The sequence below is a fragment of the Pleurodeles waltl genome, chromosome 9, assembly GCF_031143425.1.
Source record: "Pleurodeles waltl isolate 20211129_DDA chromosome 9, aPleWal1.hap1.20221129, whole genome shotgun sequence".
Classification (NCBI taxonomy): Eukaryota; Metazoa; Chordata; class Amphibia; order Caudata; family Salamandridae; genus Pleurodeles; species Pleurodeles waltl.
The window spans coordinates 814,494,739-814,520,676 of NC_090448.1; the positions used below are offsets into that span (position 1 = coordinate 814,494,739).

Sequence of the window (25,938 nt, forward strand, 5' to 3'; positions counted from 1 at the left end):
TACACTTAAAGTAAAAGCAGTGCTTAATACCAGTAGTTGCAAGTTGTTAACAAGGGGCTCATTCTTGGGGGCTATTTAGCATCATCTGACTTTGATCCAGAACAAGGAAGACTGAAATAAAGGCAGACAAAGAAAAAGAAGGAGGAATAAATAGTATTAGTACTCATAAAATGAACTTCTCATCATCAGTAATTTGTCAGTATTTGTGACCAAAACCCTTTGAGGAGTTCTGATAAGAAACCACAAGGCTCAAGCCTGAGACGTTTGGAGGTTTCAACTGATCTCATGTCATAAGTTATGTGTTTGTACATCGCATTAAAGAATGTAATTAAAGGTAATAACATCTTTCACTAGTATTGTTTTCACAGCTATTTTATAATTTTCCACTGCTTTTGATATGTTATTTTTAATATGTGTTTTTAGAGTTTTAGATGCAATGGTTGCTTTTAGATGTGGAATTTTTAAAAATGCAGCAATTGAGCAATAATTTGTGTGTAGAGATTTAGCTGAACATGGTTATCTAATGGTACTGAAATATCTTAATACTTTTACGAATCATAAACAACTTTTATAAGTCTACTTAAAGTATATGGGTTAATAACAACTGAAAAGATTTTATTTTAAATTCTGTTTCCCTGTGCTTGTCTTTCAGAAACAGAATTTGCGGCATAACTCTTTTTTTCATTGTAGTTTGCTTGTGAACTCTCTTTACGTAGATTGTGACCTCCTTTCAATGCTGTGAAGCATCTGCATAACCACTCCATAGCATCAGCCAAGCTATAAGTTACGGGTTCCTACATCATTACTCTGCGATATGGTATCAAAACCATAATGAGCATGAAATTAAGTACAGCACAGTACCAAAGGCTCAACCTCTGCAACTGGCCAACAGACGTTTCTCATAGCCACTTGCATACTCAAGGTCAATTCTGTATGCAGTAAACTGTACACTGTCTACATACATTGTTGTTTCACATTGGATTAAAAGTTAAGTATGCGAAAGGCCACAGTCAAGCTATGGTTGTGCCCAGTTGCATTAGAGTGAAATAAGATGTTAAGGGTTAAAATCTGGATATCTATCTATGTGCACACTCTGTTTTTGGACATGGAATTTGGAACTTTTGATCCTTCAAACTGGTCGCTTTAGCACACTTCTTCTTCCTAGATCAGGGACCATATTACATTGGATTTCCATGCCATTTGGTGCCTGTCACTCCGCAGGGATCTATTTAATTTCCTATCTTCAGAGCCTTGTGTGAAGGTCTTTTTTGACTGATAACTGTTCTGATACACTCCCTTTTCTTTAGTAACCATAACAAAATTACTTTTAGGTTTCGTAGGTTACCTTCCTGTCAGGGAAAATAGCCAAATTCTTTCTGATGGACAATAGAATGAGTCCATTCGTTCATTTACATATATTGGAACTCTCTCACAGTAAGATGACAAACCACCATCTAAAACATCTTAATAGCAAATTAAAGGGCAACACTTCAAGGGCAAAATGTTTTTAAGTCTCAGCTACTAGCTGTTGCTTGACAAGTATTACAGTCCATCAATGTGTGGGGTTGTAGTTTTGCCTGCACTGTTCTAATGAAGCAAGGCTATGGCTGATTTGCATATGGTTGCTTCTTGTCAGGAGTGGCACATTGAACAAAAAAGATGGACTGGAATGTGACCCGAGTGATTGCCAATGGCTAAGATGTATTCTAGCATTGACCCCTTAATTTTTCCTAAATGGCAAATAAGCAAGGAACCAATCCAACCCCCAGAAATATAGTCCAGAGTTGTTGTCTATCAAAAGGTTTCCACCTTTGTCTTTTCTCCCCATTTTAATGTCATGGGTGTTGGGTGTGGAAAAAGTACAGTAGCTCTTCAGACTTATAAATCTTCAGAGGATCCACCCATTGATTGATTTTTCTAAAACTGATGTTATTAGATGCTCAAAACACAAAGTTGAAGCCTGCAACATATTACAGCTCCGGGCAACGAATTCACTGCAGTAAGTTGCAAGAATGGTACATGTATTCCGTGAAGGTCTTCAATAGAGGAACCCTTAGTTTATAATAAAACTGCACATGATGTGCATCTCAGGCTGTGTTACGGAACAAAATGCAGATCTATTCAGCAGCCATGCACTGGGGAAGAAGGATGCCTCCCGCAGAGCACGAGAGGGTGACCCCTTTCTTTTCAAGAACGTGCTTCACCAATTTGAAAGCTACATCACAACATGCAAGATCTATGCTTCAGCACAGAAGTTAGGTAAGGGAATATATTTCACGATATCTAAAAGAAAGTAAGTTAAATTAAAGCAACTAAAGAAGTTGGAATACCCTACATCCATCACTGTTTCCGAACATTTACTGTTGGTCGGTGTGGAAGTAGGAAAAGGTAGGGGGATACATTTAGCGTTGCTTTTTTCCATTTCCAACCAAGGAAATATATATATATATATATGTACATATATATATATATATATATATATACTCGCCTGGGGTGCCAACCATCCAATGTATAATGCCATCATCCCTCACTTGTCACAAAAAATGTCTGCATATTTGTTGACCTGCATTATCTAGGCACATTCTGTTCTGCTGGGACAGAGAGCTGACATAGAATGCCTTGCTAACGGACTCATCACCGGTTGCTGTGGTCAGTTGTAGCTGTGTAGAGGTTTTTCTTGCCTAGTGTTTGTTATAAATGGTATGCCATCTTATATACCCAAATATTTATAATAAAGTGACATCTGGAAAGTTTTCGATGCAGTCTTGCCACCTATAAAGTGAAACTCCTATTGGCAGACCACTCCTTATATTTCCCACCCTTGTATCGCCTGGCATGACAGACAAAATGAAGGAGATGAGGGAGGTCTGGACCATAAATTGTAGTTGCTCTAACAGTCCTACAACAAAGAGTGATATGTCATTGAAGTCTCTCTCTGATATAAAGTCAAGCCATAAGTAAGATTGCCTTCCAGTGAATATGTCAGCCTCAGTCAGCCTGGCACTATATAAACCACAAAACCTCCAGACTTAGGAGTGCCACTGTAATTCACTATATATGGGACTGAGGCTGTCATCATGGATGGGTGAGGTGAGTAGCTAGAAACAATTACAAGTGACATGTTTGGTGCACTTTTTTTTAAAACACTCACTTTACATATTTGGAAAACAAAAACTGAGGGTGTGTTATAAATACATTATTGCGCAATAAGTGTGCTTAAATTCTTTTCATTTTTTTCAATTTTTCCAAGGATAAGAGAAACAAATATTTCCTTCACAACATGCAAAGCAAAAAAATAAAATACAAAAATAAAACTTAAGCCTCTGCCCGGATAGCTTACAGAGCGTGCATTCATTTTTCAGGGTTCTGACCTCAGCTACAGGGAGTGCAGAATTATTAGGCAAATTAGTATTTTGACCACATCATCCTCTTTATGCATGTTGTCTTACTCCAAGCTGTATAGGCTCGAAAGCCTACTACCAATTAAGCATATTAGGTGATGTGCATCTCTGTAATGAGAAGGGGTGTGGTCTAATGACATCAACACCCTATATCAGGTGTGCATAATTATTAGGCAACTTCCTTTCCTTTGGCAAAATGGGTCAAAAGAAGGACTTGACAGGTTCAGAAAAGTCAAAAATAGTGAGATATCTTGCAGAGGGATGCAGCACTCTTAAAATTGCAAAGCTTCTGAAGCGTGATCATCGAACAATCAAGCGTTTCATTCAAAATAGTCAACAGGGTCGCAAGAAGCGTGTGGAAAAACCAAGGCGCAAAATAACTGAGAAAAGTCAAGCGTGCAGCTGCCACAATGCCACTTGCCACCAGTTTGGCCATATTTCAGAGCTGCAACATCACTGGAGTGCCCAAAAGCACAAGGTGTGCAATACTCAGAGACATGGCCAAGGTAAGAAAGGCTGAAAGACGACCACCACTGAACAAGACACACAAGCTGAAACGTCAAGACTGGGCCAAGAAATATCTCAAGACTGATTTTTCTAAGGTTTTATGGACTGATGAAATGAGAGTGAGTCTTGATGGGCCAGATGGATGGGCCCGTGGCTGGATTGGTAAAGGGCAGAGAGCTCCAGTCCGACTCAGACGCCAGCAAGGTGGAGGTGGAGTACTGGTTTGGGCTGGTATCATCAAAGATGAGCTTGTGGGGCCTTTTCGGGTTGAGGATGGAGTCAAGCTCAACTCCCAGTCCTACTGCCAGTTCCTGGAAGACACCTTCTTCAAGCAGTGGTACAGGAAGAAGTCTGCATCCTTCAAGAAAAACATGGTTTTCATGCAGGACAATGCTCCATCACACGCGTCCAAGTACTCCACAGCGTGGCTGGCAAGAAAGGGTATAAAAGAAGGAAATCTAATGACATGGCCTCCTTGTTCACCTGATCTGAACCCCATTGAGAACCTGTGGTCCATCATCAAATGTGAGATTTACAAGGAGGGAAAACAGTACACCTCTCTGAACAGCGTCTGGGAGGCTGTGGTTGCTGCTGCACGCAATGTTGATGGTGAACAGATCAAAACACTGACAGAATCCATGGATGGCAGGCTTTTGAGTGTCCTTGCAAAGAAAGGTGGCTATATTGGTCACTGATTTGTTTTTGTTTTGTTTTTGAATGTCAGAAATGTATATTTGTGAATGTTGAGATGTTATATTGGTTTCACTGGTAATAATAAATAATTGAAATGGGTATATATTTTTTTTTGTTAAGTTGCCTAATAATTATGCACAGTAATAGTCACCTGCACACACAGATATCCCCCTAACATAGCTAAAACTAAAAACAAACTAAAAACTACTTCCAAAAATATTCAGCTTTGATATTAATGAGTTTTTTGGGTTCATTGAGAACATGGTTGTTCAATAATAATATTAATCCTCAAAAATACAACTTGCTTAATAATTCTGCACTCCCTGTATACCCAGGCAAGTAATAAAGAATTCAACATACACACTCTTTCATCAAGCACCACTAGTCAATTGCTAGTAAACGAGTAGAACATCCTATTTTCAAAGTGCCATGGTACTGTGGCTAGTGTATAAATGCTGAAACACTCTGAATTTGAGTAGGAAAAACATAATTTTAAAAAATGCCTCTTTTCAAGCTTTCTCCTGCTCAACACGTCTTCCTTTCCAAAACAAGTTAATGGAGGGAATAAACTCACCCGATTGTGTTCTCTAAATCTCCCTCTTATCTTTTCCTATTTGGTAGCATGTATGTTAAAGTCAAAAGTGCACTCTTAATTCAGACAATGCTGCTCAGTGAAAAATGAGTGGCTGGCTACAGGGTACATTTCCTAGTACAGGACACCACCAGATATCAGGTCAGAGTCTGATACTAGAGTGGTGAGAACAAACAGGATGGGAGTTACACATTCATTTTTGTCACTTGAACAGTAACTTAGACACTCATTCCAATGGAACAATCAGCCCGACACAGACCTCATCCGACGTGGAAGCTCTGGAGAACAATGGGTTGGAAGTCATCGAACGAATGTGACTAAAAAGGTATGTGCAGATCTGACCAAGTGTCAGAAGATCAGGATCAGAAAAAGAAAAATATGTAATCTGAACTCAAAATTAAGCATGGCCTGGAAGTCGAAGAGAACTGAAACATTTAATTAGAAAGTCCTCTAGTGCCCACTTCGTTTCTACATGCTGGCCAGGCTCATGATTCCCAGTTTCCCTCGCTTCAAAGCAAATCTCTGTGCTACAAACATATAGCACAACTATGCCCTGTGATTAAAGCACATCCAGGCTTCGTCACTTCCAGACAAGTACACTCTTTGATGTCTGTTTTTCATCTACTTGGCATGAGTTTTCATGCTCATGATATGATGTTTTCACTATATCATTGCAGCTTTTGTGGTGTGATTATATGTGACTTTGAAGAAGTGGGGTTTAGAGTGCCATTACACTTCGTGTAACGTTTGTCTTCTGTAGACTGATCTACCCAGGAATTTAAACTTCTGCAGATTTAACAACAAACGAGACTTTTACAAAGCAATGTTTCAATTTCTAAACACAGCAGGCGTTGAAAGCTCAAGAACTGAGAAAAATCATGAGCAAAACCAGATTTTTAGGTGCTTTCTAGAGGCTATTATTTTTCTTTTGAAATTTGTATGGCTGTCGAGAAACAAAGAAGATTAGGCCTTGTTGAAATTTTCATTACGTAAGAGTAAGCACACGAAATTCTCGATTATAGAATTTTATGTATTTCATAAATATTTCTTATGCTTGTTATCTTCTTCCCATAATTTTCTCTAGCAAGAGACTGGTTTGGATAGAAAATGTCTTGTGAGACCTGTAAAACTGATGTGACAGTCAATATTTTTTGCTAGAACGAACATCCTCATTTCTCATACTCATATCTACTGTAAGCGAGGTATGCCCCGGAATACAGTTTTCACCTGTGATACTGGAGAAGTGCATTATACGTAGTGCGTGTAATTTTTTTACGAAAATTACGTGCATTACACGAAGGGAAATGTTATAAAGTTCGTGTCCTGGCTGCCTTAAAAGCTAGAGAACCCCAGTAGCAATGAACCACATAAAACACAAGCTTATATTAAACAGCTTGAGATTTTGGGAAGTGGAATAATTAGGGCTTCAGTATAAGACACATGCTATTGGGTTCACCCTACTATGCTATGAAAAATGACCTGATAAGAGGCACCTAGTTTTGGACTTCTTAAAATGTTTCGGTCAATTAACAGCCAGTGATTACATTGGCGGATAAACCATAAAGTGGGCTATCGGCACATTTTTTTCAGACAACTGAATTTTAGGAGGTTTACATCTCAGGTATCCAGTTTTCTTATGGTCCTCCATAACAAAGAAACACATGCTTGGTTTTTTCTTTTCGGCCATTTTGAGGAGCAACTGTAACTCAAGATGAGTGCTTCAGGGTGCCAGTGTCTGGCTCGCTGACGCCTGAAATGTTAAGTACATACAGCAGAGCATTTTGTGCCAATGGGGCCATTGCTGACCTCAGAACAGACCGTTTTGCTCGTATCCAGCAGGAGAAATCCACTATCCACTAAAGCTAATCTCCTACCAGCATGTCAGCAGCAAACACACACTCGTACACACACAGACATTCATCTCTCATGTTGCTATTTCAGAACCCTCTCCAAAACACTCAGACACAATTGCAAGCAGTGACTGGCGAATAAAGCTTTGTGCCGAGCATGCTCAGAGCTACGTTGAAGTGCATTGTCTTCTCCTTCCACCTCACCATCTCACTTCTAACGGTTGCGGACAGGCTGCTTATGGCTTAACTTGTTTTTTTTCTGAAGTTACTGAACTTTTGCGCAGATAGTGAGAATTCAGCGCCATCCGAGATGTGAAAAAATCAATTTCTAAAAAGTTTGCTGTTTCACCCAACTTCACAGTACTGACTACACACTAAATGAGATTGCTCTTGCCAGAGCATGAGTTACATGATTACATGCCTGAACGGTCCTGACAAATCTTGAAATAATTTCATAAAATTACAAATTATGTTAACATGGAATAATGGCCATCAGGTTTAGGCTAGAGTAGCGATAAAAAAATAGGTGTGGCCTTTTGTTTCACGGAAAATGTAAGCTGAGCTCCAATAGGTTTCTCAACTGAAGATTGAAAATATATGGACCCTTTATTTACATGTAACACTGATTGCCTCCATGGATAAATTATTTTATGGTTTCACACTGGCTTTAGGAGAATTTTGATGGCGTGAATCTCTGATAAGAATTTCCGATGGGTGAGAGGGGACGATGCTATAGGATTGTGACATTGTCCTCCGCTGTCTTTCCATACTGCGTCCTACACCCATAGCGAGCTTTGCTGACACACAATACCTTTGGCCCTTAAACTGCTTTCCACCACCCTAGCATTTTCAGGGAAGGTTTAGGAAGGAAAATTAATGATGACGATTGGTGACATCAACAGTATTGTCTCATGTTAAAAGGTGCAGTGCCATATGTTAATGGAACTCTTATTCCTCTTGCATGAAGAACCTCCCAAGCACAGTAAAGGCATATTTTGCAAAGCTCAGGGTGCATTTTAGGCCACAAATTTCAGCTAAAGTAATGTCTCTATACTGTACACTGATGGATAGTGTGGTCTTCTAAAATGGAAGTCACTAAAGTACCAGTGATAGCTAGCCCACCCCAAGCAAACAATGCTTTTGTCGCCAACAAACTTGTCTATACCAGTAGTTCCCAACCTTTCGACTTCTGTGGACCCCCACTTTATCATTACTGGAACCCGGGGACCCCTACTGAACCATATTGGAATCCAGGGACCCCCCCACTCAGTCATTAGTGAAAGCTGGGGACTTAATCTGTCAATATTAATATTATTTAATTTTCTAAGCAGTCATGGACCCCCTGAGGAGGATTCGTGGACCGCCAGGAGTCCCCGGACCACAGGTTGGGAACCACTGGTCTATACCATTTAGGAGCCATCAATTAGCACACTCAAAGGGACAAAAATATGCAAACATTCAAGCCCAATGTAGGCCTCAGGGAATCTTCTAACATGACTGTCCCACAGATTACCCTTTCAAGGAGGCCACAGCGCGTTTAATGCTTTTAGTGAGACTAATGTTTAAATGAATCCTTCTGTTCTATCTGCTATTGCAAATAACTGTCAGCTGGCCAATGACATGAAACCCCACACTGTCATTTTATGGATAATCGGATGATCCATCTTTACAGCTTATTGATATACAAAAAAGTAGTCTTGCTAAATATACTAATGGCCAACAGCTAAATCTAACAAACTAACCGTTGATTATATCAAGTCAAAATGATTCTATTTGTAAACCAAATTCTGACAAGCTATCCACAGGTAAGAAATGAAATGTCGAGCTAGGAACAAAACTAAGCTTCATTGACCCCCCAAGTAGGGATTCTTTAATATGTACACACATCTCCAATTTTAGCTAATGTTCCACCAAACGTGAAACGTTAATGCCGTTTCAAGTGCATCTTAGAAAGATTAAAATGCATAGACCCTGTTCATTGGAGTAATCTGGAAACAGAAAATAAGATTACACTCAATCTGTAGGGCATCTCTCAGCATTTCTCTGAGTATGCTACGAACAAAACGGACATACATGTGAATGGTGAAGGGTACAATATAGGCATAATTCACCCATTCAATGTATAAAATGTCCGTAAAATTACATTTATAACAGCTGTTACTCAAAATAAAGAAAGCGGTCATGTGCTCAGATTACAATGTCAGGGTCTCGTGCTTGGAATGTTCAGGCTCTAGACTGTAATGCGATGGACGGAACGCTTTCTTTGTCAGTAGCTTCGTAATCCAAGCACAGGTCTTCTAGGTGAGGGTGATGTAGGCAGAAGCCTTTTCCTTCAGTTGTCGCAGGCACAAATGACAGCTCCAGCTCCCTGTGGGAAAAAGGTGAAAAAGTAAAAAGGTGCAAGTGGACAATAGGCAAATATACATATTGGATACTAAATTCAAGACTGTAAGAACTGAAAAGTGTTTTGACAGAAATACTTTCTGGTATATAAATTGTAAAAATGAAAAACGTTCCTGCTCTGTAAAGTTATTACGTTTATTGGGGAAAAAAACTTGCTCGTGAAGGTGTAGAATGTGGAGGGTTCATTTCTTTAAATTAGAAAGTCAAATACATTTGGGTGCAAAGTAATGATCATTGACCATAATTTAAACACAGCTAATAGTTAGTACCAGGATAAACGGGTGGCCAGGGCAACAGATAGTTGAATATACCTCTGAAATAGAGCCACAGATTCAGCACCAAAACACTTCAATTCTGACCCTATTATTTAACGTTTTTAAAGCTCATCCTACTAAAAGAAGGTATATAAAACTTAACATTTTATAAGAGCGGTAACTGAACCAGACACTTATTCTAATGTATCTATTTTTCTGAAAATAGTGTTATTTAAAGCGACGCCTACATTTGTACTTAATACTAAATTTCTTCCTTAAATTAAAACAGGACCTAAAGGAAACATTCAGTATTTCCAGAATAGGTTGAATGATAGTATACTGAGGTAAAATATTAACGACCTACAGTAAAATCACATCAAGTAAATCGATTACTACTACGATGTGATGGTGAGTATAGCGTGACTATTTTTACTCACACATAATCTACCTAACTTTGTTACTTATTATACTATTACCTATACTTTTCGCTTCAGTGGTCAGGCCAATGTAATGGATGCAATGATATTGTCAGGCTATACAATGTATGCCATACAGTAGGGGTATATCTGCAGGCTAGCTTTTCATTTATTTTTAATAGAGAGGTTGAGTATGATTCTACTGGAATCTATCACTAACCCCTTAGAGGGGAAGGAAGTTAATAACACCAGTGTCTCTCCTAAAGCACGGCAGTTACTCGAGTCCAATGTTTCTCCATCTTTTAAGTAGGTAAAATCGTTCTCACTATCCGTAATTCAGTTTGGTTTCCAAGCTCGTATTATGCTTGGGTGTGCACATACGTGAGCGCGCGCACACACGCACGTACACACACACACTGACACACACTTTGTAGGGAAAACCAGTCAATCACTTGCCCTTAACCCTAGCCTACTACCAGAAATAAATAAGAAGGCAAAGAAGGAAGCTGGGCTGTAAAATAGTACCCGGCGCTCGGAGCATTCAGAAATGGAGTGGTGGAGTTTTATGAACAGATAAATCCTTTTTTATGATGTACAAATATCTCTTAAGATGACATATTTTAGGACTATCTTGTGTTTTACTGGAGTCCATTAACCTTGCATAGCTTCAACTTGTCCATGCTGAGAAACAAGCTTTTTTCATTTTAGATTCAGAGCCGATTATGAAGGCGTAAGAAAGTGAGAGAGCACACAGGAAAAAGACATTTAGGGTCACATGTACAAAGCTGTCTTCCAGTCGTAAACTGGCGGATTCTGTGAACTGGCCCGTTTGCTGGAAAAATGCTTTTTTGGATGAACAAAGCCCACATTTGCAACTCATGAACTTGTTATCGAATTTCAATTTGAGTTTCTGTATTCGGAAGGGGCAAGTTGAGGGTGTCCCTTCCTAAGACCAAATCAGAGAGGTGTGTATGAATGTTTTGCGACTGTAATGCAGGCACAAAACATTCACAGTATACCACAAATTGCAAACTGGTGGTAACCCATTCCCCTTTGAGAATTGTTGGAGATATAGGGACCACTGCCTCCTCTTAAAAAAATGAAGATTAGAAACATTTCATTTTTTCTTTTTAAATGCAGCCTGTTTTCCTTGAAGAAAAACGGACTCCATTAAGAAAAAGATTGCCTTATTTAAAAGCAATCACAGACATGGTCCAGGTCTGCTGACGCCAGCAGGCCACTATCCCTGATATTTGGTGATTCCCAAAGCAAGATGTACCTCATTAATATTCATGAGGTAGGTCTATTTGCGACCCTCTGGGAATTGCAAATGAAACGCAAAAGAGTTTCATAAATTTAAATTACAATTTCCTAATTGTGGTGCGCATGACATCGCAATTTCAAATGTTAGTATATGTAGGCTTTAATCCCCAAAGCCTTAGTGGATAGGAGGAGTATTGCCATTGTGGTTAAGCCATCTAAATGTCCAGTTGTATCCAACATACATCATCCGGGGAGAGAGATGACACTGATGGATAGATTTCTACCTAGATATGGTTAGCTCTCCTTTTCCGCTAGCTCGATCAGGGTCAGAAGGAGGAACTTTCCGGGCATTAATGTGTACTCAACTGGCTGCCTTTGACTGAAGGTTACAGGTATCTCAGTGCAGTGATGGCCATCACAGCTTCTACATATTGACAAAGATGAGTCAGTTGATTAATAAACTTATATTTGACATCAAAGATCCTATGTGGTGAGCCTAGGGAGGAAGAAAACAGTCACAAGGAAATGTTTGGAAATAAAACACACAGATCTCTCCTATGGAAATATTCTGACCCAGCTAACACTGGGATCAGAATCATTGCTATCCCTCAGAAGCAATTCAAGGATCACAGGATGAATTCTGTCAACCAAAAGAGCATGTTACTTACCTTCGGTAACGCTGTTTCTGGTAGAGATTCTATCTAACCACAAATTCCTCAAGTTTGTAATATACCTGAAGGCGTCAGACTTGATCCGGAAAGTACCTCTGCTCGTTGGTAGATGGCAGCATGCAGCTCCACCGCTCCACTCCAGAAATGTCTTTCGGAGCCTACAGAGTTGCCACTCCCATGTGCTGAAATCAGTTTCTTTCAAAACTGTCTCACAGGCATAGAGCCCCAAAAGCAAACTGGTTATGATCAGTGTGTAAATTCCTAGACTGAGGATCTTATTAACAAATAGAGTCCAATTCTCAGAACGGGAAGGATAGGAGGGTCGGTGGGGACTCTACGTTTAGACAGAGTCTGTACCAGAAAAATTGAGACCAAAGGTGAGTAACACGTTCTGATATGGACTTACAACCAAAGATTCCTCACCTTTTCAATATATGCCAAACCAGTACCTTTTTTAGGTGGGTCTGTGAATGGACTCCAACCAAAAAGTCCAAAAAGTCCTGTAGTATTGAGTGGGCTAAACACCCCTCATGGGGAACGTGGCAGTTGTGCTTCTTGAATGTATGGAGTGAATCACACGTAGCTGTTTGATAGTTATCCAAAACAGAAACTCCACATGCCAACACACTGGTACCAGTTTTTGCCCTGGTGAAATGAGCATGCAGTCCTTCCCAATGCTGCTTCTTGGCAAATGCCTAGCAGATCTTAATGCAGAGCACGATCAAGCCGAAGATGGTCCGTTTCTGCATGGCCTTACATTTTTTCAATCAAGCAAACCCCTCAAAGAGCTGATCATCCACTCGGTATTGTCTTGTATGATAGATGTAAAAGCTTAGCGCTCCTCTGGGGTCCCAGCGATAGAGTCTCTCTTCCTCCTTTGAGGGGTGAGGTGCAGCACAGAATGCACCCTAGAATGCCAGCAGGGTGATGGTTTGACCTATGTGGAAAAGCATCACAACTTTTTGCAAAAAGGATGTCTGCAAAACCAGTTTGTTGGGTAAGAGGGATGCGTACAGTGTGTTGACAACAAGAGCTTGAAGCTCACCTACATGCCACGCCGATGTCATGGCAGCATGGAACACCTTGAGAGTGAGAAGCTGGAAGGGACAGCTGCAAGGGAGCTCAAAGGGAGTACACATCAATGATGTAAGGACCAAGTTAAGGTCCCACTGTGGCATGACACTGGGAGAGGGTGGAAACAGATGTTGTAGGTCCTCATAAAATACATCAGAACTAGTGATTTAAATAATGAGGGCTGATCTGCCAACGGCAAAACATCTGAAAGAGCAGAAAGATACCTTTCAACTGTGCCAAGAGCAAAGCCTTGCCAAGGGATGGACCAAACCAGCACCAAAATGTGAGATAACTTTACTTGGAGAGGGTCTATCTGTCACATGCTGCACCAAGTCACAAATCTGTCCCAATGACAGGCATATATAATTGTTGTTGAAGGATGCCTGGCTCCCAAGATGACATCAACCACCTCCAGAGAAAGACTGATAGTGTTCAGCTGTCGCCGCTCAATCCCAAAGCATGAAGGTGGAGTTTGCAAAGGTCCGGGTGCAGAACCCTTTCTCGTTGCTGCAATAGCATAGCCTCCCAAATGGGCAGCCTGATTGGAAGAGAAATACTCATGCCTAGAAGCTCTAGATACCATACGTTCTATGCCCAATTCAGAGCCACTAGAATCACTTGGGGCCAGTCGGTCGTGATCTTCTTTAGAAGTCAAGGCAGAAGCAGTATTGGCAGAAAGGCTTACAGGAATCGCATGTTCCACCCAAGGAAGAATGCATCTCCTAGCAAGAGATTCCTTGGAAACTAGAACCCGCAGAACTGTTGACACTGCACATGTCTGGAGGTGGTGAATAGATAGAACCATGGGTTTCCTCATTCACAGAAGACAGCTTGGGCCAACTCAGAGTACTACTTCAATTCGTGATCCTCTAAGTGTCAATGGCTGAGTTCATCCAACCTGGTAATCAAGGATCCTGCCAGATGATTCAACAAAAAGAAAATATATTAATGGTGAAACCATTTCCAGAGACGCAGGGCCTTCTTGCACAGGGTCCGTGACCCCACCACGATCTGTTTGCTGTCATACCACATGGTTGTATAAGCACCTGTACTAGCATCCACTTAAAGGATGGAAGGAGGCCATCAATCCCAGCAGCCTCAGAGTCAGCCTCACTGAAATCCAGGACAGAGGCTGGATGATTGGTAATCCAGACTCAATGCCATGGACTCTCCTCTCTGGAGGGGAAAGGCACAAAACCAAACCATGTCTAGAATGGCTTTGCTGAAAAGAAGCATCTAAGGAGTCAGGAGTGATCCTGGCACTTTGATAGTGAACCTCAAAGAGGATAGGAAGTTTGCCATAGTCTGGAGGTGATTGACGACTGCCCTACTGGGGTAAGCCGCCTTCAACAACCAGTCGTAAAGGTTGGGGAAGGCTACTACGCTTCGGGTCCGCTGATGACCTGCAACCCTTTTTCCGGACCACAATGGCGTCGCAGATAACTTCAGCAAACCACACATTTCTAAATAAAGATTCACCGTGGGTTGCTGAGCACCCGCAGTGACTCTCATTTTTGTCATGGTGTTTTCTTACTGTTGGGATCACCAGAGCCATGTGTTTTGTGTTATTCCTGGTCCTGCTGTTGGTGCCATGTTCTGTCTTTCTTCCTCCCAGGGTGCTTTGCACATTGAACCCAGCATGCTATGAGATGTTTTTGTTTTTCCCAATCCACCATAGCGTTTTCTCTGGTTTTTCATATGGAGTACTTCCCTGTCCAAGATGGCGATCTTTCTCATTCCAGTTTTGTCACTTCCTCTTTTTTAGTGTAAGGGGCCGGTATCCTTCTTTCCTTGCTCCTTGCCTTTTTGTGTGTCCTCGCTCCTGCTGACTGCTGTAACTGTTCCAGTTGGCATTTCCTGTTCACTTCTCCTGCTTGCTCCTGCGTCTTCTTCCTGGTCTCTGGTTTTTGGTGTCTCTCTGGATCCTTCCTCCTTGGGGTTCCTGTTCTCTCTAGGTTTTTTTCCCTTCTGGGTTTTTCCTCTGTGGGAGGCACAGTCTGCCTTGGCATTCTCATTGTCAGCCGCACCGTGGCTATAGGAAAGGTTCGCTCCTACCTAGGATAGACCAGGACGTACAAGAACTGAAGAAAAACTCCTATCAATTCCAACAAGAGTGGAAGGAGGGGATCAGAACGTGACAAAGGCTGGATCTGGCAACCTCTGAAGGCGTGCTGTGGCCACCGCCATCATTGTCATGAACATCCTAGGAGCATTACTGAGAAAAAAAGACCCTTCTCACAAAGGTCTCCACTCTTTTGGACTTTGTATGGTGGGAGTAGTCAGTAAAGTATGTAGGTATGTCCGACTAGTAGATGCCTGCACCACTAAACTCTCAGGAGAGAGGTTCTGAGGCAAAAATGAAAGTTGGCCCAGGGCAGGTTGATGGTATCTTGCAATTTGGCAATTTAGTGGGGGCGTGGGGGGGGAGGGGGGTTATAGCAAAATTTGGCCCAGGCCCACACAGAAGTATCAGTGAATGCCTCATTAAAAGGTAGTTGGGGCTCAGTAGAGGTTTGCTCAAGCTGGAGAACTTTGTTCAAGATATTGGTTTTAACCACCAAAGTGAGAAGCTGGAGGACGAGTATGTTGGTCACGCTCCGCATGACTACTGCAAAGGAAGTATTCTGTTCTGTGACAAGAACTGGGGTTGGGATAAGACCTGACTCCGGAGAGGTGTCAAGACCTCTGGCCTTTTCAAGACTGCCATACCAATTCTCTTCATGGTAGAACGGGACAAAGTCATTACCTGCATCATAACTGGAGTTAGAATCTGTGCCAAACAAGGAATGCAATGCCTTCCTCCCACCTTCCTTGTAAGGTGGGATGTCAAGCACAGGTTGTGGTTTAATTGAAACTGGGCAATCAAAACTGGGCACAGTCTTGATTAAGATCACAGCCGTACCCACTAGAGTCAGATATCACAATGCGCACCATGTCCTCTGGTGGCAAAGGAGTCAGCATCGATGCTTCTGGAACAGGCGTGGACTGTGGAGCCAGGCGCAAAATGCTTACAGGAGGCATATCGGCCCAGCGTGGGTGTTGGAGGGTCCAACTGGCACCAAGGATGAAGCCACCAGTACAGCCTAGGTGGAGGGTCTCTCAGCTTCTTGGGACATGCAGGCTCACCAGTGGGAATCGGAAGGGATCTGAAGAATCAGAACACGGCCTTACAGAACTTTTGAATCTGCCTATCTGTCGCGGACAGCCCTGAAAAGTCGGGTTGTGCTGTGGCAAGTTGAAGGATGGGTTCTAAAGCTGACTAGCTTAGGGAGCAAGATTGGAAAGAATGGTGACACCCTTGCTCCTTCTCAGGAATAGGAGAGTGGCGGGAAGGGACCGAGTCACACTCAAACGTTTAATATTTTTTCTTGACTTACCTGAAGATTTACAGCGTGACAATGAACAACCTCAGGATCAACTCCTGATATTTCTGAATGGAGAACGGCACTGAGACCAATGTTTACATTTAGACTGATCTTGATGAGGAGTCTTCTGGTGCATGGCAACGTAAAGTTTTGTGTCGAAGTAAGGTTTTGCCTTTGGGTTCATCCACACGCAGTTACTACAGGCCTAACAGTCTTGGCTGAACACCAGGCTCCACAGGCAAACCTAATGAGGAACTGTCACAAACATTTGCTTGCAACAATCCTTAAGGGTTTCCAAACCTTTCATCTTGGGAGGTGACAGTCCCTTGCAAACTGTAATTTTTTGAGGTTAAAGAAGTCTTAAAGAAACACAACGTGCTCTGGATTCATGTCTGGGTGCGCAGAAATAAAAGAACTGACAACAGCAGGAGTTGGACATATATAGGCTTTGCATATAATTTCCATGGCAGGCTTTACCAGTTGTTATGTATTTAGTGAAAATAGTGAGATTAATATTTATTGCTCCTGGGTGTGGTGAACTCCACACTACACATAATTCCTATCCCTACACAAACAGGGCTTTGAGCAGGAGTGGGAATAAACTGGCACACTTGTTAATAGAGTGAAATAATCTGTGAATGTAAGCTCCAGCTTCCAGTCTACTACAACCACGAAGCATTTCCTACATTCATAAGATGCATTCCAACAACAAAATCCTTATGGCAGTCACATCTGCTTAAATTAACACTTTCCCTAGTGATTAATATGTAATTGTGACACCAATGCAAATGCTACCTTTGGCAAAGGAATCCTTCGGATTGTTTTCTAGCTTATCCATTTGGGTACTGCTGGCTTTTTCTTGCAGTCACTTTAGCAAAACTTGAGACCACATGATCTGGTGAAGTGAGGTTGTAATCTGCTTGGCAAGCTCTTCAGTATTCAGAGCAACCACTGTACCAGCAGTTGTTCTGAAGGCTTATAGATCCCCAACAGGGTTTTCTAAATCGGACGAGTGGTCTTCCAATGGAAATGAAAGTCATAGTCTTCACTAGCCTGGTATGCTGCTTGGTATCCTCTAAAAATGGGTGATAATCCTGGGCCCCATAGAGACAACCCTCATTTTATGCTCCTGGGTAGACTATGGGTATTTACATAGTCAACCATAGACGACCAAACTTATCCCCGCTTAATTTACAGGTAGCAACAAGTTTAAGCCATGGTCCCACTTGTAGGGGAGCCAATGGTTTTAGTTGATGGAATTTTCAGAGTCACAGTTTGGGTGGTAGTGTCACCCCTTCACATAGTGCAGACCAATTGCAGCCATTTTGTTGGGTATTCTACTTTCAAGAGATGGTCAGATCCAACCCTGTGGGATGGTCCACCCTGTTCGTGGGACAAGAATATATAAAAACCTGACTGAATAAATATATTCTCTCAGACCACCAATCCCAATAGTAGGCTCCACTCACCCGAATGACCAGACATAAGTTCCTGAGGTGAGGCGGATCCAAATATTCACTGAGGGCATCTGACACTACAGAGGTCTGGTAGACTGATGTAATGGGCATTAAGTAAGTAATGCAAAACTAAATTGTTGTGAATAAACAATTATCAAGAGATAAGATTCCAGTTTGCAACTAAACAGAATAATTTATGTGTGTTCCTCAATCTAGGACCTCGGAGGATCATCACGGAAAGTAGTGTAGCTTACCTTCAGGGGGTTCAGACATTGGGGGGCTCAAGCAGTACATGTGGTATCCTCTGTCGCAGTCATCACAGAACAGCAATTGGTCCTGTCAAAGAATTAGAACAAAAACATGAATTAGTTGCCTATTTTGGTTGCCCATCCCTGTCCATTCTATGTTCAACTAATTATTCAGTGCCTCTTGATATATTTCATCTAGCTCTATGGCAATTGGTTTTGTTCATTCTTTACCCAACAATACTAGCCAATTAAACAAAGCATCTGGCTCCCGCAAGGTAGATAAATTGCTTCTCTCACTCCCTGTTTAGATTGTTAGGTATTCTGCTTTTTATCATATGTGGTGACTGGTCTGATTCCTTTCAATACATAAAGACTATGGGGGTCATTACGACCCTGGCGGTTGGTGGTAAAGCGGCGGTAAGACCGCAAACAGGCGTGCGAAAAAAAAAATGGAATTATGACCACAGCGGTTACCGCCGCGGTCATCCGCCACGTCACCATTCCGACCGCCATGGCGGTGAAGACCGCCACATCTGGCGGTCTTAAGCATGGCGGTACCTCGGCGGTCTTGCGAAAAGACCGCCGAGGTCATAATGAGGGCCATTGTGTTTTTGTTTGTACTTATTTACTTACTCTAGCACATCACAAATTATTTTAACAGAGATAACACTGAAGTTTACCCATAAAAATTGCAGTGGATACTCCATTCTTCTAAAATGGGTATATGTTTTGTATAACACTTATTTTGATCGGACCATCTTGTTCTTTTTTCAGACAGCTGTGTCCCTACCCTGAGAAAGGAGCCTGTAATGAACTCAAATCGCCTACTCTTGTGCTGTAAAAAAAAGAAAGAATTACTAGTACTTATCTGATCCTTCAACTATTCATGGGGTCCTATGAGCCATGTCGCATAGCATTACATAAAGCAATATTTCACACCGAGACTGCACATTTTCAAACTTCCAGATTAAATATTCTCAATTAACTGATGTGCAAAGAGAGATGAAAAAAAGCATGCAAACTTTAGAGCCTACAATAAGAAAACCGAACTTCAGAAAAAATATATTTCTCTATCGGCTAAACTCCCAACAGTTAAACAAAACATCTAAAAGTAAACACAATCTCCTTTCAGACCATTCCTCGGACCCTAACAGCGTTCCCTGCAAGATCATGTAATGAACTACACCTTCACAAACACATCCATCAAAATAAGAAGCAACATGGAAACCAATCTTTTCCCTCAGTGGATAACACTTTTGTTACTCCAAAACGCTGCTCTTAGTTCCTTCTCCCCAATAAACACATGCACACGCCAATAATGTGAATCCTTCTGTTCCTCCAGTGAATGTCTGCTCACATACCTTCATTAAAGGCAACATGGATCTTCTTACCCTTAGCCACTTAGTTCCTGACTATGAAGGGACTGCACAGGGGTCACAATTCCAAATTGTGCACAGTTTACCACAGCGGGTTATTTTGCAGGTGCCATAAAGTCTACACTCTTCCTTAAATTTCTGCAAGTCATACCTGCTGACATTTAACAGGGGTGAAGTGTTGTGACATGCCAATTTTGATGCAGTAAGTTCCAAACTCTGCATGTTATTCTCCAGGAACTTGTAATAGAAGCAGTTTATTGCATTCGATAAATTATGAAAACTGAGATGTTGGATTTAATTGGGTGTGCTAAATATCACTGACTTTTTCAGGGCATTCATAATCAGGTCTTATTGTTTGATGATATCATGTGGAGGTCGTGAAAAAATCCTTTTGAGCTCAAGAAATGTTTTATTAACCCTCTTCTAAAAAAAATACACAGTTGGACAGAAACAACTGGATGAATTAAAGGCCAAGATCCAACCTATATTTCCCTTTCTAGAAACTGGAAAACTTGAGAAACATGTAACTACTGTGTAAACTCTAGTGGACCACATTCCTCTGAAAATTCCTTCCCTGATCCTTCAGCGCCCTAGCCAGTCCTTGCCAAAATAGCAATAATACTTTTCCACTATCCAGCCCCACGCCTAACCTCTAAAACTCCTATCACCCCAAACGAATCACCCTCACTCAATCTTCCACACACAATGCATTGCTGAATTGTCATTCATTGGGACTGTAACGATCTGCTGGACTGTGGATTGCACCTTGACAGTAACACTAGTTGCCCTGACCCACCACAAAGCGCATATGAGAAATAGTAAAAATGTAACCCCAAACAGCAGGCAGGCAGATTTTATCACAAAAATTAACTTCGTATTTGACACTTGTGTCTTAAAATGAAAATAAAACATTTTGTTCCAACCGACTTTTGATTAGTATTTAACAATTGAGCAATCTTACTGATCTGTAAAAAATCCAAATTAAACAGACAATAAAGAGTATGACAGTGTTCCTGCTGAGACATTGTGTTTGGTAGTTCCAACAATGCAGGGCCATTTTAAATGAAACATTTGCAGATTGCCTTCTCAGAAAAGAATGTCAAGTTGCCCCGTTGACGTTGCAATGCTCAGATGCTGGTTACAATGCAGACATGTGAATGCTCGGAGCAGGTACATCTCTGGTAAGCCGAAGTGACACCTCATACCTTCCCATCATGGACTGATGCAGGCAGAATTGCCTGTGACGGTCCTTGCAGGAAGGTGCTGCTGGTACGGGATTTGCCAGGGCAAAGTTTAGTACTTTTATTTGTATGCTTAGCTCATTGATTCCTCTCAGCTAGAACCCTCACAAACCAAAGTTGGTTGACAAATCTCCACCCTCTTACTTAGTTTAATTTAACGCTCTGTTGAACTGTGGTAAGGAACATCTTTAATAAGTTTAATAAAACTTTGATAAAAAGAGTTCTAAAGGCACAAATCTTCTTTACTACTCGTGAATCTTACTCAGGGTAATTAATGTCACTTAGATGAGCCACAGGGCATCCACAAATGATCAGGGATGCTTAATCCAGGCTCGCTCCTACCTAAAAGTATAGATTAGATATGTCTGTCGTGCTGTTGTTCGGCCAACTTTTGGGCAATTTCCGAATTATGGGGCACATGTGTGTCGCAAAACCGGATGTACAACAGTGTACTTAACACTGTCTGCGATTCCCAATGGGGTCGCAAACGACCTACTTCATGAATATTCATGAGGTAGGTCGCAATTTGCAACCCCATTGGGAATGGCCGCCCTCACAGGGATGGTGGCCTGCTGGAGACAGCAGACCACCATGTCTGTGACTGATTTTAAATAAAGCAGTTTTTTTTTTTTTTAATGCAGCCCGTTTTCCTTAAAGGAAAACGAGATGCATTTCAAAATCAAAAATGAAAAGTTTTCTTTTCATTTTTTTCAGAGCAGGCAGTGGTCCATGGGACCACTGCCTGCTCTGAAAATATATTTTCGCTGCCATTCACAAAGGGGAAGGGGTCCCATGGGAACCCCTTCCTGTTTGCGAATGGGTTAGCACCAGTTTGAAACTGGTCACAAAACAATCAAACATACCATTTGGATTCCTTATTAGGAAGGGACGCCCTTGTTATACTGAATCGCAAAACCCAAACTGCGATTCGGTAACAAGATACCATATTGCAGTTTGGGCTTTGTACATCCCCAAAAATATTTTCCAAGTCGCAAACTGGCCGATTCTGCGAATCGGCCCCTTTGCAACTTGAAAAATGCTTCGTACATCTGGCCCTATTTGTTTACAGAACAGGATATGCTTCTTGCTGTTTGCAAGATAATGAGCAAAAGCACAGAAAAAAAGAACTAGGGGGCTTGCCATCACTTTTAAGGATATAGTTTCTAGCAAACTGATTGATATTGTACTGTGCCCTAAGTGTAAGATTCTTCCAACCCAACGCCCCTTGGCATTCACGATCATACAGGCCCTTACATTTTTTAATCATTTTTTCTTACCGAAGGCAGTGATGGTACCATTGCCTCGCTTGTGTTGTAACATAATCATCAACAGTAATTGATAAACATAACCATTTTACAGTCTTTGTAGACAATAATATTTTATTTGAAGATTTGGGCCAGTGCCAACTCCTTGTAGAGTAAATAGGCTATTTCAGGTTCACTTGGAAATGACGTGTAACACGTGAAATCACTATTTTAACTCACCAATTCCACGTTTTTGCCTTTTTTCCATCACTTTCCAATCAATACATTTCAGTAGGTCTGACCTAGCAAATCTGTCCGGGGAAAGCTGCGAAATTCCGAACTCTGCTAAAATACAGGCGTTTGAACTTGGTTTGGAATATAGCTTTTCACTTGGAATCAGGGCTTAAGAGTAACTGGTTCAAACCTTCATTTGGAAAGGCTAGATCCACTCGTGGGGATTTGGAAACAAAATGGAAGTAGGCTTTGATTCCCAAGGATAAGGTGTTGTTTTCTAAACATCTACTGGGTGACTAGAATAAATTAGCTCTAATGATTAGGTCAGGCAATTAACATTTTACTGTGCAACTGGTGTTTCTCATTCAAACGTTAGGAAATACTACAGCAAGCTTCATATCAGGCAAACCTTTAGATAACCTTTTGCTACAGATACTTTAGGGCAACACCTAGAAAACATATTACATAAGGCGTCGTTTATACCACGGAACAGCACCTCCCCTTGGAAACTTTACTTTACATTTTCAGTATGTCCTGGCATGCTGTTTCAACTCACATCATTTTCTGAGGTGCCACAAAGACTGCAGGACTTGCACTCGATGCACTGCCAGCGGTAGGTTCGTACCGCCGCCGTCATATTTACTGTAAACTGTAAACAGGATGGGTGACCTACAATGGAAAACACAAGAGCAGAGAAAGTGTCATCTAAGAAAACTACCACTGCTGCATCTCAAAGTGTCAGCTGAGAACAACTATATACTACACTTTGGAGGAAGCCAAAATATCTGCCTGATCTAAGAATGAATTTGAACAAACATATTCACAAAGTAACAGAGAAGGAAAACACAGCAAAACAAAACAAGCACTTACAGAGCCAGTAGGTCTTGCCTTTGGACCCATTGGCTTTGGTAATGTAGTTTGCCGGTGCTGTGCAATATCGACACACAGAAACATTTTCTTCATTTTGTTTTTTGCCGATGCTGCATGGCATTAGCAAAAAAACAAAGAAAATAAAAGAAAGAATAAAAAACTGCAATGACACAATCACTGTTGCTCATGTCATCCTGTAGGTGCACGCATGCATCACCACACATTTGCTTGCCTGCAGAATGGCGCAGGTGAAATTTTTTTTCTTTTCTTTTTTTAGTTGTTGAGCCAAGATCACAAATCGGTAAATAAAAAAATATTTTTTTTTAATGCAAAAACACAAAATAAGAATAAAAAAGGGCATCGAGTGGTGGACAATGGAGGAGTGGGTGGAGACGGCACTCAGGAAAATGAACAGAAAAGCTGCACGAAAATTAGAGAGCAAAATTGGGGCAAGGAGAAGCACAAGATGAAGGGAACAGAAAAAAGGAAAGTTTGGCAGGGGAGAATCACATCAGAGTGAGCAGCACACATTTTCGGCAACCACATAACTTAAGGAGAGGGACCGGGGGTAGGAGGGATTGGGTAACTGAAAGAAGGTAAAAATAAAAAATAAAAAAAGCACACTTAACCTGCCTCCGTCCCTGCCGCCTCGCGCTCCTCTTCTTCTTTCTGGTGTCCCAGCATTCACTGCTAGGACACCAGGAGAGGCTCCCCTGCAATCCTGGTGCTGCTTTCATGTAAAACCTAGCATGAAAGCAGCACCAGGATTAGTCTGAGCGACAGTGACTGTCACTCAGACACATCCCTGGGGTCTGTGCAGTTTCTCTAGCCCGGCTGTTAAACACAGCCTGGCTGGAGAAACCTAAGTGCGCATGTGTGTTTGGTCAGCCTAGGACAGCTGGCCAAACTCACATACGCACTTAGGTGCACTCTCCCCACCACCCATGGCCCAGCCCCACCACTCCTTGCGCTAGTGACTGTGCCAGAAGCAGAAAAATAAAATGATAGTAAACTATTGTGTTATTTTTCTGCTTCTGACTCATCCAGTGGGGCGACGCTCCTTCGCCATATCGAAGGAACGGCCCCTGGTAGCACAGGAAAGAGAAATCTACACAGGTGGGGGAGCGTGAGAGTTTGTGGAGAGACGCACATGAGAGAGAGCAGCTCACAAGGGAGGGAGCAACACTGAGCTCAAGGCGGGTATTTGGCAGGAACAAAGAACACAAGGGACATAGCTGGAAAACACTTGTAGTATCGTTGAGTGATTAACCAAAAAGAAAATAGTTGTTTCGGAAAAGTGAGCAGTGGAAGTATACAAGTCAGACAATCAAAAGATTTGTACAGAGGCTATAATCCATCCAACAAACAGAAGATGAGGAATCCATGAAATAAGAAGGAAGGAAATGAGAGTGACAATAAAGCTACCAATGGCAAGCACTGGCAATGTGTAAGTACACTATAAGTTCAAAATAGGTCTGTCGAAACCCAATAGCTTACTGGTAGGCGAGACCTTGATAAAGTAATTTATAGATTTATGATTTTGCACATTATTTAAAATGTTTATTATTCCTTTTGACACATGATTTTACATCTACAGGCTGATATAAAGTAATTGTCTTTAAAAAAAAAGTGTGTTAATAATGTGTTTTAGTTATGTCACATTTCTGTGTAAAACGACATCTTAGACACGACAGATGCCATCTCTGTCCCTGTTTCCCCCACTGCGCACATTTGCTTCTCAGAGGCTCTGCAGTACACAGTCAAACTGAGCTCATATGGTGTAACAAGTATCCATTGCGTCACAGCTCTAACAATAAGTATTATTGTTAAATGTTTCATATTTGTTCATACATCCGCGGATGGCATTAGCATAGAGGGCGATGAAAAATTGTTCAGAATTGGGATGATGCTTATGTGTTACGCTAATGACTTGTTTTCTGAATTGCTTAAGAAATTATACCACTGCTCACGCTACAATGAGTTTGCAATAGTGCTAATATTGTATGCAAGAATTAGGTATAAAAACCCTTGATTTTGGGAGTGAGTCAGACGATTTTTCTATTCTACTGGGGATGCTGCTCAATTTCCTAATGATACTCATTGGTATTTTTTCTGAATGTTGGCATACTCTGTAAAACTCTGAAACTCAGAACATTCATGACATTTACTCTGCATCACTTAGTTTCGATTTTTGTAAGAACACTCTTTAACTTTTATTGAACTAGAACTCAGTCATGTAGTGGGGGTTCATTCATTTAATGAGCTGTATAACCCTCCTAATTTCAAGTTCGAGGAGGTGCCTTAGCACCAAACCACACTGCCTCCAAAAACTGAGGTTTAACACTGTCTCTGATTTAATAAACAGTGGGAGAACCAAATGAGGTAAATATGGGGCTGGCTAAATATTGTTGTATGGTTTTGCTCCCACAATATCGAAAGAACATGGTGTACAATATGCATGAGGCATATATGAAAGACTGCAAAAGGAAAATCTAATTGGTAATGAGACATTTTTGGTAGGAAGTTTACATTCATTATTTGACTCCTCATTTTAATATGATACAACATGGGAGAAAAGATAACTTATTTCCTTTAACAACATAGGAGCTTCATTGAAGAATGAGTGTAGTTTTCAGGACAGTTTAAAAGTTGTGATGGGATCAGGTATTGGGCCGTAACACATATTGTTTCTCTTGGTTTACACGTAAACATGTAAGATGTGTCTAGTCGCAGGACTTTTTTTGTTGGCTTTGGGACTACTACTTCACAGGTGACTATA

At 41.3% G+C, this 25,938-nt stretch overlaps 1 protein-coding gene across 6 annotated transcripts in view; it reads right to left on the bottom strand.

Annotated features, from left to right (window-relative positions):
• Positions 1-4,623: 4,623 nt before the first annotated feature.
• Positions 4,624-25,938, bottom strand: part of DPF1 (double PHD fingers 1) — a 467,038-nt gene continuing 445,723 nt past the window's right edge. For all 6 annotated transcript variants that reach the window (XM_069208087.1, XM_069208083.1, XM_069208085.1 and 3 more), the window contains 3 exons: positions 22,846-22,958; positions 18,201-18,282; positions 4,624-9,411 (listed from right to left, as the gene is read on the bottom strand). In XM_069208087.1, the coding sequence (XP_069064188.1) occupies positions 9,341-9,411; positions 18,201-18,282; positions 22,846-22,958 (266 nt within the window). In that variant the 3' untranslated portion in view covers positions 4,624-9,340. The remainder of the gene's footprint in view (positions 9,412-18,200; positions 18,283-22,845; positions 22,959-25,938) is intronic.